We start from the raw sequence: 19,241 nt of genomic DNA, 5'->3' as shown, positions 1-19,241 counted from the left end.
TTAGTTTAATCCTTTATCCAAGTGTGAGCAAACAAAGTTTGCGCCTGAAAGTATCTTCAGGACTGGGGTAAGGTGGTACAACACCAGGCAACTCGTTGCAAAGGTGGAGCAGGCTACCAACACTCCTATCTCAGTATCTCCTATAATGCAAAACACATCTCCTTGCGGATATGTCTAATGTTATGCATTAAGGGAAGGGCCACTACCCAGACTAGTTTCGACCTTTATTGAGGTCTCTTCAGTGGGAGCCAGGCCCAAGCGGAGATAACAGGCAGAAGCATTAGCAGGTCATCTCTACCTATAGGAGTTGCCAAATGGTGTGCCACCCTTTTTTAATAAATTACTTTGTATTTAGAGAAAGATGTTGAAAGTTTATTTTTCACTTGGTTAGAGTATAATAAAATTAGTTTAATCCTTTATCCAAGTGTGAGCAAACAAAGTTTGCGCCTGAAAGTATCTTCAGGACTGGGGTAAGGTGGTACAACACCACACTGCTATGACCTGCTAATGCTTCTGCCTGTTATCTCCACTTGGGCCTGGCTCCCACTGAAGAGACCTCAATAAAGGTCGAAACTAGTCTGAGTAGTGGCCCTTCCCTTAATGCATAACATTAGACATATCTGCAAGGAGATGTGTTTTGCATTATAGGAGATACTGAGATAGGAGTGTTGGTAGCTTGCTCCACCTTTGCAACGAGTTGGACCACCTTACCCCAGTCCTGAAGATACTTTCAGGTGCAAACTTTGTTTGCTCACACTTGGATAAAGGATTAAACTAATTTTATTATAGTACAGTAAATCATCAATTTTTAACACAGAGCCCTGGGATTAAAATTACACATTCCTCAAAGACATCTGGAAGAATCATCCTGTATGAAAAAATGTATTGATGACATTCAACATCAGCAGCAGAAGTGATAGTAACCATACCATTAAAAGCTTAAGTGAATTCCAACCAATAAAGTTTGTAAACTTCTTGTACATTAGTACCATGAGCAGGAAGAGTTATATAATCTATGTTGATGGTCTCAAAAAGGGCAATAAAATTCATCCACTACCCTAAAATATTCACAGACATCTATGCCTGCACTAGGCAAAGTGAACCCAAGGCTGTTGGTTAGTGAGTAAGAAGTGCCAACCAGGTACATTTTTTGAACAAAATTATAAAGTTAACATTTAGAAAAAAAAAAAAAAAAAAAAAAATATATATATATATATATATATATATATAATGAGATAATTTAAAAAAAGAATAAAGCACAAAATGTTAAATATCAAATGAACTATAACTATTAAAATCAACTTATGTAATGCTAAATAAATATACAGCATAACATGAAATACCATATGACTGTGTGTGTTCATATGTGTACCTAATTATAAAATGCGAACCCCTGAGTATTCATGCATACAACTGTACTTCTTTTGATTTGATTATAACTGTATTTGGAAACTGAAAATCTGAAATAATTACCCTATAAGCCTTCGTTCCGAATATTCTCTGTGCCTCCCGGAACCACCAGGTAAATTAAAAAAAGTGCGTGAGCAGGTCTTTACTGTACCAACTGAATGTGCATGATATAATACTAATCGTGACCTAGAGCAGAAAAAAAATTAAAAAAATTAATAGTAAATAAGCAACAGCTTGTTCCTAAACAATGTGCATCAGTAGGACAATTTAACTACGCTGACAATTAATCTGTCTTCACATACTGGTAAAATTTATAACAATTAATCACGGAGAGCAAAATGATTATGATAATAACAATGCCATTAATCGATCGGGACTTCTGACCTAATGTCTAATCCTCACCTTCACGTGGTGTGCCCAATTACTAAGTATCTACTGGGTACTGAATGAACGAGGATGGGCTGGCAATTTGGGACTTAGCCGATCAAACTGTACTCTCTATTGGCTTAAACCACAAATGCATATGATGGTACAAATACATATGATGGTACATGATGAAATTTCATGCTGGCTGGGAGGTTACCCATTAAACAAGGCCCCTACTTCTCAGCTACTGGAACAAGCTCCAATTTAGCATCTAGAAGAAGAAGAATAAACCCAACTTAAGATAGGAACCATCAATATAAGGAGTATTAATGGAAAGGAAACCGAACTTGAGGAAATGGAAAAGTACCACATAGACATAATTGGTATCGCTGAGACAAAGAAGACAAAAACAGGTGAGATCTTATTAAATAATAAGTATAGGATTTTATATTCAGACAATAATAATCAACAAAAGGAAGAAGTGGCAATAGCATTCAACACCAAGCATGAAGATAAACTTCTCGATTGGAAGGCAGTTTCAAGTTTTTATATGGACAAACTTCAAAATGGAGAAATGGACAATGAAACTTGAAATTTATTTGTACCTATGCTCCCCAGAATGTTCTTCTAAGGAAGAAATGGAAGAATTTTTCAGTTATTAGAACAGGTACTGACATAAAGAAAATGGAAAAAGTGGTCTTTGTTGGAAATCTGAACAGTAGAGTATAAAATGAATCCTGCCAGGCATATAAGAATGTTTCGGAAAAATTTGGAGAAAAGCATAAAGATAATAATGGTAAGTATTTGCTGGACTCATGCTCAGGACATGGACATTACTAACACCAACATAACATTGTGCACAAGTTCACATGGAGTAAAGACACAAGAAATAAGAAAAGCCTCAGTACATGAAACCTCGCTTAATGTGATTAATTAATCCATCAATTAATAATAATTGATGGATTAATTAATCACATTAATTAATCAAATAATTGATTAATTAATACACTTAGCGTGTATTAATTAATCAATTAATACACGCTAAGCAAAATCGCATTAATCGAATACAATAACCATAAAAATAATTATAATTCATCCATCAGTTAGTGAAAATTTTGAAAAAAAAATTACAATATAAGCTATATTAGAGGATAAAATCATTAAAGTTAATAAAAATCAATTGCTTAAATTTTTATTTAATGTCTAAACATTTGATTGAGCTACTTTTTTACAAAAAAATTAAGTAAAGATATTTGAATCATGCTCGACATTTCATCTTGTCATATAATTTGCAATAGCTGGCGATCGCTTGATAAAGCGATCGCCAGCTATTGCAAATTTCTGTGGACTTCAAAGCTTCATTCCATATCAGGATCAACCAAAATTTCCTTAGAATACTCAATGTGATTGAAAATTAGCTAAAGTTTTTTTATGCAGTTAGCTTCTTAGTCGTAACGTTCTCTTCTTGTTCACACTCCTTTTCTTCTTCTTCATATGCACACCGTTCTTCTAGTTCAAAGAGATCATTCTCGTTCTTAACTATTCTGAAAGGGAATCAAGCAAGTTTCTCACATCTTCATTATCCAGTTCATTAAATCCAAGTTCTTTTCCAATTCTGCTGATTTCTTCAATAATCTTAGATTTTGGATTTTGTGCATGATAAACTAACATAGGCTTGAGTTTAAAGCCTATGCATTACCTCCTAATAAAAGCGTAAAAATAAAAATAAAAGATGATCTTTAGATACTTTGTATCCTGGTTGAGATGCTCCAGTTTTAGCTAGAAAAGTTTTTGTTGATATTTGCTGATCGTCATAACCATCTTCCTGAATTATCCTTTGCAATTTTTCAGGAAACTTGGCTACAGAATCTTTATCAGCACTAGCAGATTCCCCAGTTATTCTTACACTACGCAGTCCAGCTCACTTTTAAAATGGTCAAACCATCCTAAACTCGGTAAAAAGCTTACACATTCATCTTGAAATTTGGCCTCTTTCAATGAGGTAAAAATATTGAAGGCTTTTGCCTGAATATCTCAGGACTAAGAGATATTCTTTATTGGTTATAATCCTCAATCCAGAGTGATAGAAGATGCTCCATCTCAATCATTAAATGGCTTCTATTTCAGGTGATCTGCATGCTTAAAGAACAGTAGCAACTTTCCTTGTTCTTTGTATTCTTTGCTCTTATTTAATATAGTCCAAACTGCAGACTCGCTGTATCCTATTCCAGGTCTCACAACAGTCATTGTATTTCTAGTGCCACTTTCATGTCTCTTAATGACTTTCAGCTTTTCCGCTCACCTGCAGACTGGTGACAAAAAATTTTGCATGACGTAAAAAAATGCGTTAACTAATTAATCACTCGCTTAAAGTGGGGAAACAGCGTCATCTCACTCAATCGCGCTAACTTATTATCATGCATATCGAATTCACATTAAGCAAGGTTTTCCTGTATGTTATTGATGACAATGATATCTTCATGCTCTGGTTCAAGATACAAGAGTGCACAGAGGATTCGAAATTGGAAGTGACCATTATTTAGTGGCTCAGCAAGTTAAAATGGATATTACATTGAAAAGAACAGTATATAAGAAAATTTTAAAAAGAATTAAAACTGAGTGGCTTTTACAAGTAAACTATAGACTCAACTATACAAGCATTATTGAAGAAAAAATGAAACACTGAAAACAAGAACCAAACCCTGCAGTCTCAGTGGCAAACTCTGAAGACATTGATTGACTCAGGTAGGAAGGAATGTGGTGAAGTTGTCTGCAAGGATAGAAAAATAAGAACAGCATGGTGGACACAGGAAGTTAAAGAAGCAGTCCTGGAAAAGAAGAAAGCATACCAAAAGTTATTATTACATGACATCTCCAGGGAGACCAAAGACTCATCGAGGGAGGGCATTTACTCTACAACTCCATCCCCACCACTCATTCCACCAACTACAACTAACTGCAACTACACCACTGCCATCCACTGCCCACCACTAGTACTTCCACAGACAATCACAAGCAGCCATGCCCATGGTGGGATTTGAATCTGCAGCCTTTTGGCTGGAGAGTTCCTAGCAAATAAGTCAGCAGATGCCTTAAAAAGAATACAGAGAAAAATGTAAGAGAGCTAAGCTATGTGTAAAAGTAAACAAATGTCATAAGAAGACTAGTAAGAATATAGAAAGTAAATATCAGCCAGGTGGCAAAATATGTTCTGGAAGCTATTGAAAAAGTTTAAACAGAATCAAAGATGATAAAGCTGACATGAAAACTAAAGCTAATGATATCCTAGATATCTGGAGTAATTACTCCGAAAGACTATTAAACGACCAAGCAGTGAACAGAACCATACTAGAAAATTTTCAAGAGGAATGCAAGGAGGAGTATATATCTATACTTTAGGTAGAAAAAGGGTTCACAAACTTTAAATGTGGAAAGGCAGCTGGAGTAGATGGTATTCGATCAAAAATGCTCAAGTATGGAGGTATAAAAGTTTTGTAGTGGCTACACTGCATAATTCAGAGGCCTGGTCAGAAAGTCGAATTCCAGATGATTGGAGGAGAGCTTTCATAGTTCCCATTTATAAAAAAAGGGAATAAAGTTGAATGTGAGAATTACAGAGCAATTTCTCTACTAAGTGTTCCAGGTAAGATTTATGTAAGCAATACTTGAAAAGAGGTTGAGAAAGATTGTGGAAAAGAAACTTGAGAAGAATAAGCTGGGTTCAGATTTTCACTTTACGACAAATAGTTGAAAAATCATAGGAATATGACAAAGATCTGTAGTTAAGTTTTGTAGATCTGGAAAAAACATACTATAAAATGCTCAGAGAAAAGCTTTTCAAAACACTAGAATTATATGTAATAAATGGAACATTATACAGAACAATACATAGTCTATATTTAAGTTGTCAGTCAGATGGTTTGATCAAAAATTGGGGGGGGGGGGGGTAAGACAATCCTTAAGACAAGGATGCATATTATCTCCACTCTTATTCGTCATCTATATGAATAATATTATGAAAGAAAATGGCATTAGGCCTGATATTAGAATTGGAAATATCAAACTTAGTTCTTTGCTTTATGCAGATAATGTTGTACCCTTAAACACATCCAGTGCAAGTCTCCAGGATTCTTTAACTAAACTGAAGAATGGCTATAACAAATTTGGCATGAAAATCAGCAATAAAAATACCAAAACTATAAAAATATGCAGGAACATAGAAAACTTCAGTTGTATTCTGAATAGGGATCCTATAGAACAAGTAAAATATTTCAGCTATTTAGGCACAGTTTTTAGCAAAGATGACAAGTTAAATCTGGAAATAGACAAGAGAATAAGCAACAGACTAAAGTTGGTATGGTGGGTAGTCAGCTGAATAAATTTACATGGAATAAGAGAGAAATTAGCCAAAACACCAAACTATACAAGACATGTTCAAACCAGTTTTTAGAAAGAGATAAAACACTTGATCAAAGATTACAGGGTTCTAAGAAAAATTGGGGAGGGGGGGGATTGAATTGATGGCATCAATGGCAGAATCATATTAATAATGAAGATATTAAAAAGGAACTTGACATTGTTAGCCTTCAAGAGAGATCTAAGGCTAATCTAATCTAAGTTAAATATTCACTTAAATAGAATGGGTGAGGAAAGGTTAGCAAAACAGATGTTTGATGCCAAGATGTCAGGAAAGAGACCCAGAGGAAAATCAAGGTCTAGGTGGATCGATTCAGTCAGTAGTGTCTTAGAAGCACAAAATGTTAGATATGACAATACTGGAGTGCTGACAAGTAACAAACTAATTTGGTGTTAACTTGTGAATAGGAGATTAATAATAATAATGTAAACTTAATCATGTAGTGCTGTCATACTAACCTGAACACCCTTTGAGAGTACAGCAATCCCTTGATTAATGCGCCCCTGATTAGCGAGTTCATTTTTTTTTATACCCAAATTCAATTAGTGCACCTCTAAAATTCGATTAGTGTGCCCATATACATCTTAAAAATAAATGTTACAGATTTTAAAAATTTTCGATCTATACTTTTTTTATGGCTAACTATTTAAAAAATCACTCACCAGGATGAAATAATTTAGTTACAAATTTGAAACATTTTACAAAGTTATTTTTTAATGGCATACTACACTATTTCCATGTACAGTACACTATGTTCCAAATTTACTGCCAAAATGTATGTCGTCTGCTTTACATAGCATTTTGCTGATCATATCTCGTGCAATTGCTTTCCTTACTTTTTTATTTTAAATTATTTTCCTAACCTTTAATCATGAGTAAAAGAATTAGTGAGCAAAAAATAGAAGTGTGAAAATGATTCGAAAAGTAATCTGATTGGAAGAAAAACTTGAAATAATAAAGAAAAATGAACAAGGCGAATCCAGAGCAGAGATAGGACAAGAACACAAAAATGGGTGAATCAACTGCTGAATACAAAGAGAAGGGTAAGGCTGCTTCAAGTTCATCATGCATGCACTCGAAATCAAAGTATTATAATGACTGAATTAGAGAGACTTCTTTTAACATGGATCGAAGATTGTAACCAAAAACGGATCCTGCTAAACAGTGGCCTTATTAAATCAAAAGTATTGTCTCTTTGTAACCTGGAAAGAAAGGGCTATCAATGATGGAAAAGAAAAAGAATTCCATGTTAGTGCTGGGTGATTTGAGCATTTCAAAAAGAGAAATAACCTACATAATGTTCTAATCACAGGAGAAGCTACAAGTACAGATATAAGGAGATATCCAGAGATTTTGGAGAAAATTGTGTAAGAAGGAGACTATTGTGATCAACAAATATTTAATGTCGATGAAACCAGCCTTTTTTTGGAAGCAAATTCCTTCCAACACTTTTCTAGCCAAATCAGAGAAATCTCAGCCTGGTTATAAAGTCAAATGAAATTACTGCTAGCAATATGCGAGCCGTTCGGAAGCACATTCTTCCACATTGTGCAAATGATTTTAGAGGCTTTTCAAATGAATCTAAGTTAATTAAATCTCATTCTGAGAAGTTGAGTGATTCCGACCTGCTAAATTTAGATGCACAGCAGGAAGATCCTGAAGAATATGAAAAAAATTTAATCACTGACAAGCCCAAAGAGGCTTCACAGAAACAATTTGAAAATAGTTTTCGTACAATCGAAGTTTTTAAGCAGCAATGCTTAGAAACTGACCCTGGTGAAGAGAGAACCAGTAAAATTTGCAGAAGAAGCAATAGGGCCATACCATCAGTTGTATGAAAAAAAGAAATAGAGTGCTCGCCAAACTACGTTAGCTCAATTCTTTGTTAAGAAGCAGATAATAAATTTATATTCTGAATATGTTTTATTGTCTTTCAGCTTCATGGTTTTCCTTTAACTAGGCTCTGAGACATACCCTAATTCTTTTATAAAAAAAATTAAGGGTCAAAAAAGAAATCTGAGGAACAAATTATACATTTTCCCAGAGGAAGGTTATTATATTCGTTTAGTGCATTTTCGATTAATATGCCTATTTTAAAGAATGCATTAGGCGCACTAATCGAGGGATTGCTGTACATATCAGAAAATTGATAATGATGTAAGTTACTCAAGGAGGTTCTATAACTCCAATACAAAAGAAATTTTTTAATGCATGAAAGCAGGGAAAGAACTAGGTTCTTTTCTTGAAGAATACCAAATGATTCGAATGACTACCAGAGGTAGTTGTGAGCATTCTGAAGGAATGAACTATGATGAGCTTAGGGAGAGATATGGTGTGTATTATGTAAATAATGGTTAATGTGGACCTCCTGTAATGGATCTTCGGAGTCCATGAAGATGCCTGCATAATAACGATATTAAGAGACAGCAAGCAAGGTAATTTAACAAATAATATATAACAGGATAAACATTACACAGCAATAACCAAACTTTTCTTTATACAGTGCCATCCTAAAAAAGAAAAGTTTTAGTACACACTAAATAAACATCAAATAAAACTACCTGAACACTGCAAGAAATTTATATATATATATGATTTCTGCTAGGAAACATTACAGTAACTGTTATAAGAAATATTTTGAATTTTACAAGTAAAAAGAGTTCAATTCTCATCATGAAGATGAGAAATCTTTATAAGGGTGTTTTCAGATGAATGTAAGTTAGCTGATATCATACAAAAGTAGTAGGTTTCTTTTCGGTTTTTTTTTCTGCCTAGAAACTTGGGTTTTTTCTTCTCTCATACAGGAAAATCATCCAGAGAATGTATGCAATTCACATAACAGACAAAAATACTTTTAGTAGGCAGTAAATGGCATAGTGTGTAGAGATGGACAGTGGTGAAGTAGAAACAGATGGTTGATTATGTGGCATGGAGTGCCCTCCCAAAATGAACTCTTGGATTCCTTGGAGACATCACATAATAATAATAACTGACTTCTTGTTATAATTATTTTACAGTTATTTAGTTTGCTAAAAAAACAACTAAAGTTTTATTTAGAAGTAATAAATTAATGTTGGATAAATATATAAATGAAAGATAAAAACTCATTAGCAAATTTTACCATGCTGCAATCAAGTCTGATTTGCATAGGTGGCTCTCTTTGGTCACTAATGATACAGTCATGTTAATAACTTTATATAAAAATATGGGTGAGGAATCATTATATGGGCTTTTATAAAACTAACTCATCTCTTTATAAGGTAAATTAGCCGAGTCTAATATGAAGTTAATAGGGTTTCTTTTCCAGAACTTTGGGATTTTCCTGTTGCAAAAGAGACAAACTGGCCAGAGAACATGCAGTATGCAGTGGAGGAGAGTTCTGATACTTCATGGAGTATAATAAAAATAATAATAGTATACAAAGTGCTACACAGTAAGCAAATAACAAAATGAATACTGACTGCCTATATTAAATTTTGATGAATAATCACTGATCACATTTCGCAAAAAATAAGAAATTTATTTCATTCTTTACATGTCTTTCAGTTAATGTTATTAGAGTATAACATTATCTTTCAGACTGTAGTAAAATATTTTGCTACAAGACCTACTAGAGATCTTGTAGCAAAATATGAACAAGTGCATATAATAATATATTATTATTATGTGACACTAATATTACTATTCACAATATAAATTATGGCTATTTTCCTACAGTCTGAAAGATAACATTATAGAAGAAAAACAGAATGGTATGGACTAATAACATTAAATGGAAGACATATTAATATTGAATTTTACTACATTACTACTGTAGGTCCACAGAATGCGAGACCCTTCGACACTTCTGCGCATGTCAAAAGGAGAATTCATTCTGATATTAGGGTAATCAATGCATTTCATGGAATGAGTGTTTATTATTGTACGTCGGAAATTTAGCTTTTCTTTAATGAAAATTCTAGTTGTCAAAGTGGTAACTATTTTGCTTGTACAACAATTGGAAAATTTATGTATAAAGCACATGACTTTGGGTGTTGGTGGCCAATTCATGCATCTTTTATTTCTTTCTCCCCTTCACCATGAATTGATTATTCTTGGCACAAAGCCAAAGTAGGTTCTACAAAGTGTGGGCGTACAATGATGACAAATTATGGCTTTAAAATTATGGTTACTCTCCCATAATGACTCTAAGGCAGTGGTCGCCAAAGTGGTCGATATTGACCCCCCAGGGGTTGATATAACATTGTTAGGGGTCGATTCAGGCTCAGGGGATCGATAGAAAAATATAAGACATCATTGTACAGGTAATATTTAATTCAGTTAACTTGGATTACCTCCATACTGAATGACAATGCAATTAAGAGTGAATCGTGGGAACAGTGACATGAATAGGACCTGTAAGATGGAGCAAGGTCATGAAAATAGTTACGGAGGCCAATCAAGTAGGCCAAGATGATGTATTTACCAATAAAGGGATGTCAGTGGTTTTATATAAATATATTTTATATATTATTTATCCCTCCTATCAAATATGTAATGTTAAGAAGAACGTCAAAAACAAAAACGTATCCCTTTGACGTTAAGCCAATATAATAATATATACGTAGGCTGTTCAATAAGTAATAAGACTATATTTATACAGAAAACAGATTACCTTTAATCGTCATCATTTACATGGTCTTTTTCGAAGTAACTACTGTGAGACGTGATGCATTTGTCCCAACGTTGCGTCCACTTCTTAAACACATGCGAGAGTCCGTTTTTTGAGAGTTCTTTCAAAACCGCCTCTGAAGCTTTTACACATGCTTTGTTGCTTTCGAAATGGCGGCCTCTTAGTGGTTTCTTGAGCTGAGGAAATAGCCAGAAATTGCACGGTGCGAGATCAGGACTGTATGGAGGGTGTGGTAGGATATCTGTGTTGTTCTTCTGCAAAACGTCCGCTACACAACTAGCAAATATGTGGCCTTGCATTATCATGGTGCAATAAGAAGCCATTCTTCAGTAACGGACGCTTCCTTTTGACGTGCTTGATGATAATCGCTACTGTGTTCATCATTGTCTCCGGGATGGACATTGAAGGTCTTCCCTCACGATCAAGATCTTCCACATTTTGCCTTCGTTCCTTAAAAGTTTTATGCCAGTGAAAAACACTTGCCCTCAACATTGCTTCATCGTGGAAAGCTTTGCGTAGCACGTTAAAAGTGTCCGATGCCGATTTTTGCAAATGCACACAAAATTTAATCACATAATACTGTTCCAAGGACGCTTCCATTTCGAAGACTGGTCGCACCTCGTAGGCGTGCCGATGAGCACTTGCATTTAGTCACGTGACACTCTGGCACATCAGCCCGTATACGCCATCTATCAACCTCTTTTGTTAATACATACAGCAACATTTCTTTATTCCACAGAAATTAATATTGTGATGAGTGGTTTCGCCACAGCAAAATTAGTCTTATTACTTACTGAACAGCCCACATACTATATTACGCATACAATATACACCGTAACTATAAAATAAACAATCTAAAAACTCGCATAAGCGTCTTTTTTGCTTGTCCTATTATAATTACGTAATAGTAAAATAGTGGGGGTTGATAAAAAGTCAAGAAACTCCTGAAGGGGTTGACGGTCAAAGAAGTTTGGCGACCCCTGCTCTAAGGACTCATTGTGGGAGAGTAACTCCAATTTTATTTTATTTTATTGATCCTATACACGATATAAGACATCAATGTGTATGGGATACAGGTGAGTGTCGGCCAAGAAGTTTACTGACATTTTTTCTTAAAGAGCTGGAAGTTGTAGTTGGAGAACACTTCATGAGGGAAGCTGTTCCAGAGAACAGCAGTAGACGGAACAAAAAAGGAAGAGGAGAAGCAGGTTTGGTATGTTTGCAGTTATACTGAAAAGAGATGTTGGGCAGCTGCTGCTCTTGTTTTAATAGGCCCAACAGAAAGTAGAGGAATGATGGAGGCCAGTTCAACAGAGTATTGAACATGGAAGTATCTGTAGAAAAGACAGAGTTCAAACAGTGCATCTATGAGTTAATTCGCTCTCCTCCAGACAGTATCAAGAATTTTTTGGGAGGTTTTAGGTCCACCACTCCAAACATGTACATGAACAGTATTCCAAGAATGGATGAATGAATTTTAGATTTGCGACAAAATGTTTTTTTTTTTTTATTCTGTAACTTTTGATGCACTGTTGTAAGACTAATTTTAACAAGCAATATCTGACTGCCTGCCTAGTTAGCCAAGCAAGTAGTACTTCCATCCTCCAACAACAGGCTATAGATTTGAATCCTAGTGTGACATGAATATTTTTTAATGTGTTTAAATAGTAGATGATTTTTATCATCTGGTGTTTCCACCTTGGTTATTGAAGACCTGAAGTGGCTTGGAAAAAAAAATTACATTTGCTCTTCTGAGCAGAGTTTCTGGAATATTTAATTCTTAGCTCACCAACAGCTATCAGTAATAAGCTGGTTTTGATGACATGTAAACCTGTTTTTATAAAATAAAAACAGGTCCATGTAATCAAACAGCCTGCTAGAGGGGGTTAGGACTCTGCAAGTACATCCCTAGGGGAATGTACTTGTAAATGTTGCCCCAAAAGTACAACACCGACATGAACATTCAGAAACATCTAGCAAGTTAGCATGAAATCTGTTAAGAAACCTGTGGCAATAGCCCATGACATTTAATGCAACATATACTAATGGAAGTGTCTGAGTTTCTAGTGAAGCCAAAATCATTGTACACATACAGAGTGTTCAATTTCCTGCAAGCATTTCATGGGGGGGAAGATACAGTAGATCTCAAGGCAGGAAAGATCAACATTATTGAAGGTTCAGTCAATGCTGAAAAAGATAATATGTCAGAAAAATACCTTCTTCTATCCTCTAGAGCAGGGGTTCCTAACGTTTTTGTTTCCTAGAGCACATTCTAAAATACCGATAGGGTGACGGGCACCATCTATTTTTTCAAACAAATTTTTTGAATTCTTTTGTTAAATGAATACATACAAAGTTTACATTATAATCAAATGTTTTATTACTTAAAAGTTTACATTATATAAAAATTTAAATATATATATGTAAGTTAGTGTGATCTTTGGCATTGCATTTCATTGGCCAGTGCTTCATAATTAGAAGAATATGAAGATATTCCAGTTCTTAAACTGGAATGAACAACTTCGAATGCACGTCTACTTTACATTGTATGCATTTAATACTCGTCATGTGTCATTAACACATGCCATGAATTGTTGCGTGATTATTTCAAATAATACGCCACACGGTTGAACAGCGGCGGGCACACACAAATTGGTCGATGGGCGCCATGGTACCCGCAGGCATAGAGTTGGGAACCCCTGCTCTAGAGACTGCTACTGAAAAATAAAGAATAAAGTTATGATAAGAGAACATCATAGAGCAGTGGTCTCCAAACTTTTTTGATCGTGTACCCCCAAGACAGAAAAAATAAATAGCGCATACCCCCAATTGATTGAGCAAAAATCTATTGTAATAAGTATTATAAAGAGGAAATATGCCTTGTATCATCATATAATAATTAAAAAAGCTAGATATTTTTATGCATTATTTTTATTATTAACAGCTTACAAACACATTTATTACAATATTTAATGTGAACTTGCATTGCATTTCTTTCATAATTTCTTGAAATTCTGGTTTGATGGCCTCTGATACTGCGATACGAAGGTCTGGTTCCAAGTTTAATTTTTTTCGATATTTGATTTTAATACCTGTCATTTTAGAAAATTATACCTCACATAAATAAGTAGAGGCAAACAGTAGGAGTGCATCATTTGCTGTGTTTACTAAATTGCTATACTCGGACTTCAGTCTCATCCACCAATTGTGAAGAGATTTCTGTTGAAATTCGTTTATCAAAGTTGTATTGTATCTAATGTCAATTAATTGCTCTTGAAAAATAATCGGAAGGTGGTCAATTTTTACATATTCTGCAAATGGGTATAAAATCCATTGAAATTCTTTGCCAGGAAGATCTGTGAATAAGTTACAAAAATATCTCTAAACTTTTTAAATGTGCAGATATTAGACTTTTTGTTTGTTTTACAATTACATTATTCTTTGTAACGAAATCAGATAAAGATGGAAACATTTCTAAACATCCCTTTTCAAATTTCTCTCGCTACAGCACCATTTTCTTTCGAAATGCAGTTATTTTCTCATTCATTGTTAAAATGTTATGTTTTCCTTGAAGAGACAAATTAAGCATGTTTACTTTTTCAAAAATATTAGCTAGGTAGCATAGTATTAATAACCACTTATCGTCATTGAAAAGATCTGCAAATTTCTTATCTTCATCCAGTAGGAAAATGAGTAAAATCTTTTAGTTCTACAACTCTTAAGCACTTTTCCTCAAGATAACCGACGAACCTCCGTGTGGTATAGAAGATTTTCGTGGATACTGCCCATCTCTTGACATAGTACTGTAAATATTTTATTATTCAAAGGCCTCGTTTTTATAAAATGAACTATATTGATAACATCCTGCAGTATTTTGTGTATATCAGGCTGCATTTTTTTTGCCGCAACAGCTTGCCTGTGGATAATACAATGAATGAATTTGACATGTGGTGCTATTTCGGTTACTTTTCCTTTGAATCCTTTCTTTGTACCAATTAAAGCAGCTTCTCCATCGCTAGTTATGCTTAAACAGTTTTTTCACAAAATATTGTTTTTAACAAAGAAGTTATTTACTGTTGAGAAGATATCTTCCCCTGTACATCTTTCCTGAAGTGCCTCACAAAAAAGTAGTTCTTTGTGTAATTCATTATTAAAATAATATCTAGTAAATACCAATAACTGAGACATGTTGGCAACATCTGTGCTTTCATCAAGCTGTATAGCAAATTTCCCACATTGAGTCACTTGTTATAATAGTTGCTTCTTTAAATTATCTGCAATGATTTCTATACATCTACCAATAGTATTTACTGATAAGGGAATACATTTTACTTTATCTGCATATTCTTTTCCATGCATTATTTCTACCATTTTTATGGCAGTTGGGAGTGCAAGTGTTTCCCCACTGGTGCATGGCTTTTGGTCTTTTGCAATTAAGAATGCAACCTCAAGAGATGCCTCTAAATATTTATCATTAATTTTAGTAATTTTTTTTTTTAAGTTGTTGGATTGAAAATTACATGTCTTCATATATCGTTCAAAGAATTGATTTCACCAACTCCTGTTTTCAAGCCTCCATACACCAACTCATGGAGTTGGTGTATGGAGGCTTGAAAAAGTGTTAATGAATGATGTGGAAGTGGATGTACAGACTCAGAGGGAAACTAGATTTATTAAGGGGGGGGAGTAGATATGCAGACTTTAGGGAGGCAGTTGAGTGTATGAATGAGTATAATATGCCAGAGCGAGTACGAATGGGACTAATGGGCTTCTGCAATTCATGTACACTAATGCCAGGAGTATTAGGAACAAGAAGGAAGAGTTTTTGGTTGGCACTTCCAGGCCACAGGGAAGAAACATGGATGACAGAAGATGATAAAGCTAGTGGGATTGAATGCAACGGGTATGGTATGGCATGTTCAGGAGTGACAGGGAGAATAAAAAGGGGGGAGGAGTGTTATTGATGATAGCTGATGAGTTGCAGCCAAGGAGTATAGAAGTTGAACTGCAGGATAGAGAAAAGAGCACATTTGAGACTGTTTGGTGTGAGATAGAATCTAGCAGAACAAAATATACAATTGGGTGCTGCTATAGACCAGGTGATGGAATATATGGCGGGGACAGAATGCATAGGCAAATAGAAGAAATAAGTTGAAGGAGGGTAATTATCATGGGTGATTTCAATTATGGTAACATTGACTGCAAAGAGGAGAGGGCACATGGGAAGAAGGAATTGGATTTTATGCAGTTATTAAGGAACAACTATCTGCGACAGCATGTAGTGGAAAATACCAGGGGGCAGAGAGTGCTTGACCTAGTAATTGCAACTGAGAATGTGGCTGTAATGAACATGACCATGTTGCCACCAATTGGTGAGAGTGACCATAAGGTCATGACTTGGGAGGTGGCTAAAGGAGTGGAATTTACAATTAAGACAGGGTACATGTGGAATTACCGGGCTGGTAAGTATGACAAGCTTAGGAGTGTGCTTGGCTCAGTGTCATGGCATGTAAAACTGCAAGGGCTGGATGTTGATAGTGTATGGAAGGTGGTTAAGAAGTGTTTGCAGGATGTAATGGTTGACTGTATACAAAGAGTCCGAATAATAAATCAAGTAGGGGTTAAATGGATGAATAACACTATTAAGCTTGAGCTGCAAAAAAAGAAACAACTGTGGAGGGAATTTAAGGAGAAAGGTGACCAACAGGCGCAGGAACAGTATAAAGCTCAGGCGCAGGATGGTAACAAGGGTGGTAAGAAAAGCAAAAGCGGATTACGAAAGAAAATTGGCCATGCAGGCTAAAGAGAATTCCAAACAGTTTTTTCAATATGTTGCAAGTAAAAGGAAAAATGTTCATGGCAGAATGATTTTAAAAAATGCTGAGGGTAGGGAGGTAACCGAATCAGTCAATATAGTGGAATTACTGAGCGAACACTTTGCAAGAGTATATCATCCAGGTGATGACATTGCAGGAATGGAAGAACCAACAGCTTATACTGGAATTGTGATGAGTGAAGTAGAGGTAACTAGTCTATTACAGAACCTCAATGTCAATACATCTGTGGGATTGTATGGTATACCAGCTAGTGTGTCATACGTGAAGCGGCTAAAGAATTGTCAGTGCCCTTGACCATTTTGTTTAATTTGAGCCTTGGGTCTGGGTCAGTCCCAAGGGGGTGGAAAGAGGGGAAAATAATTCCACTGCATAAAGGTGGTTCCAAGGCTGCTGTTGAAAATTACCGGCCAATCAGCATAACAGGAATCATTATCAAGGTCTTGGAGAAAATAGTCAAGAGGAAAATACAAGATTGGATAGATGAAAATGGGATATCGGGGACAGCATGGTTTTGTGAAGGGTAGGTCATGCCTCAGTAACTTGCTCACGTATTATAACAGTGACGGCTGAACTGGTTAAGGGTAATGGGTTTACAGTGATTCTACTGGACCTTGCTAAGGCCTTTGACAGGATACCACATGGAATTCTAATCAGTAAACTGCAGCATATGGGGATGGATATAGGGTTGGTGAGATAGATAGAAGGGTGGTTGACGGAGAGATATCAGAGAGTGGTTTATTCAGGAGTAGAGTCCACAAGACGGCCTGTGATTAGTGGTGTGCCACAAGGATCTGTTCTTGGACCACTGCTGTTTAATTTGTTCATTAATGATATAGGAAAGGATCTGAGAGGAATAGTTCATTTGTTTGCAGATGATGCAAAGTTGGGTAGGACAATAGTGAATGCAGATGATGTCAAAATTTTGCAACATTTTGGGATGAAAAGATTAGCAGCAGTTTACTACATTGTTGGAACTGTACTCCAGGAAATTGATGAGACACGAGATTTAGGAGTGTTGGTGGATAAGGAGTTGAAGTTTAGGGGGCACATTGCAAAAGTGGCCAAATCAGCTCATCAAATCACTTGGTTGCTGAAGAATACGTTGACAAGCAGGTTATTGTTCCTCTGTATCAAGCCTTGATAAGACCCCCATCTTGACTACTGTGCCCAGATTTGGTCACTTAGGTTTCTTCTTGATGGGAAGGAGGTTGAGAGGATCCAGAGGCGAGTGACCAAGATGATAGCAGGTCTGTGGAATGAACCTTATGAGAACAGGTTGAGGATTTGTGGGTTGCAAAAATTGGTTGATAGGCAGAGGAGGGGAGATATGATTAAGACATTCAAATTACTGAAGGGTTTCTATAAAATTAATTCAGAAGAGATATTTTTGAGAACAGGGCTGGTTGTGGTAGGACTAGGGGACATCCATGGAAACTGGGCAAAAGTGTGGTTAGTAAAGGTGTTAGAGCTGGGTTCTTTACTTTTAGAGTGGTGAATGAGTGGAATGGGCTGCCAGAGTCTGTGGTGGATGCTGTGACAGTGAATGAGTTTAAGGCCAGGTATGATAGATACTGTATGAATGTCGAATAGTTGTGATGAATATGATTTGGGGCCTCCCTCGATGAGTCTAAGAACTCCCTGGAGTTGCCCGTAATAATAATAATTGTAATGATTTGTGTTCATGTTCAGGATGTTTAGTTTTTAAGTGTCTTACTAATAATGATGGTTTCATACTTCCATTTCATAGCGTCTCATGACACAATACACATGTAGGACGAGGTTCATTGTTGACTATCGTCGATGTAAATCCCCATTTCAAGTTGTTGGATTCTGAATGAAGAGAAATTAAAGTTATTGGTATTTCTTTCAGAATCCAACATGATCTTCCATAACGTAAGCAAGACTTGTAAATATTGTTTGTCTCTTGCTTAAACTGTATTACTCATATAATTGCTCTGTATTTTGTAAGTTATTAATTAATTATATAATTTTAGGATATGTCATAATAATGAAAGGACTCTGTAGTAAATGCCATTTATTTTATTACTTTATTCCTTCAATAATATTATAAGAAATTGTATGTATGTAACTTTATGAGCCTTATGTGAACTGTAATATATATATATATTTTTTGTTATTGTGAATGAAGGTGAAGGTAAATTTAAGTAACTATAATATTTTTTTTATTAATTTTCATTACTGCATGTAAAGGTAAAATGTTATGTAATGCTTATACTTATGTTTCATTTTGATTGTTGTCATGGAGACGAAATTAAAACTAGATAGCGCATGAGCTATGGCATTCAAAGGGAGATGGAATTGATATGAGCTAGACTGTGAGAACAAGTTTTGGCAAGAAAGAAAGTGAAGGTATATAAGCGAAAAGCGAGAGTATACAGGGGATCAGTAGACCAGAAGCATTCACGATAGTGCGGTGAAGAAAGAGGGGGAAGCACTCACGACAGTGCGGAGAGGCAGGAAGCACTCATGGCAGCATGGAGTAAAGTAAGAGGCTGTAGTAATAGGAATTAGGTGCTGT

General features: G+C 35.5%; 1 protein-coding gene across 2 annotated transcripts in view; it reads right to left on the bottom strand.

The window, feature by feature from the left end:
* Nucleotides 1-19,241, bottom strand: part of LOC150100394 (coenzyme Q-binding protein COQ10 homolog B, mitochondrial) — a 92,744-nt gene that overhangs the window by 66,454 nt on the left and 7,049 nt on the right. For both annotated transcript variants that reach the window (XM_090402754.1, XM_090402753.1), the window contains exon 2: nt 1,474-1,596. In XM_090402754.1, coding sequence (XP_090258880.1) covers nt 1,474-1,596 — 123 coding nt within the window. The remainder of the gene's footprint in view (nt 1-1,473; nt 1,597-19,241) is intronic.

Source organism: Typopeltis vanoorti, chromosome 13 (genome assembly GCF_054136105.1).
Source record: "Typopeltis vanoorti isolate ZY-2024b chromosome 13, IOZ_Tvanoo_1.0, whole genome shotgun sequence".
NCBI classification, from domain to species: Eukaryota; Metazoa; Arthropoda; class Arachnida; order Uropygi; family Thelyphonidae; genus Typopeltis; species Typopeltis vanoorti.
The sequence above is the reverse complement of the archived record's forward strand: the minus strand, read 5'-3'. Positions and strand labels throughout refer to the sequence as shown.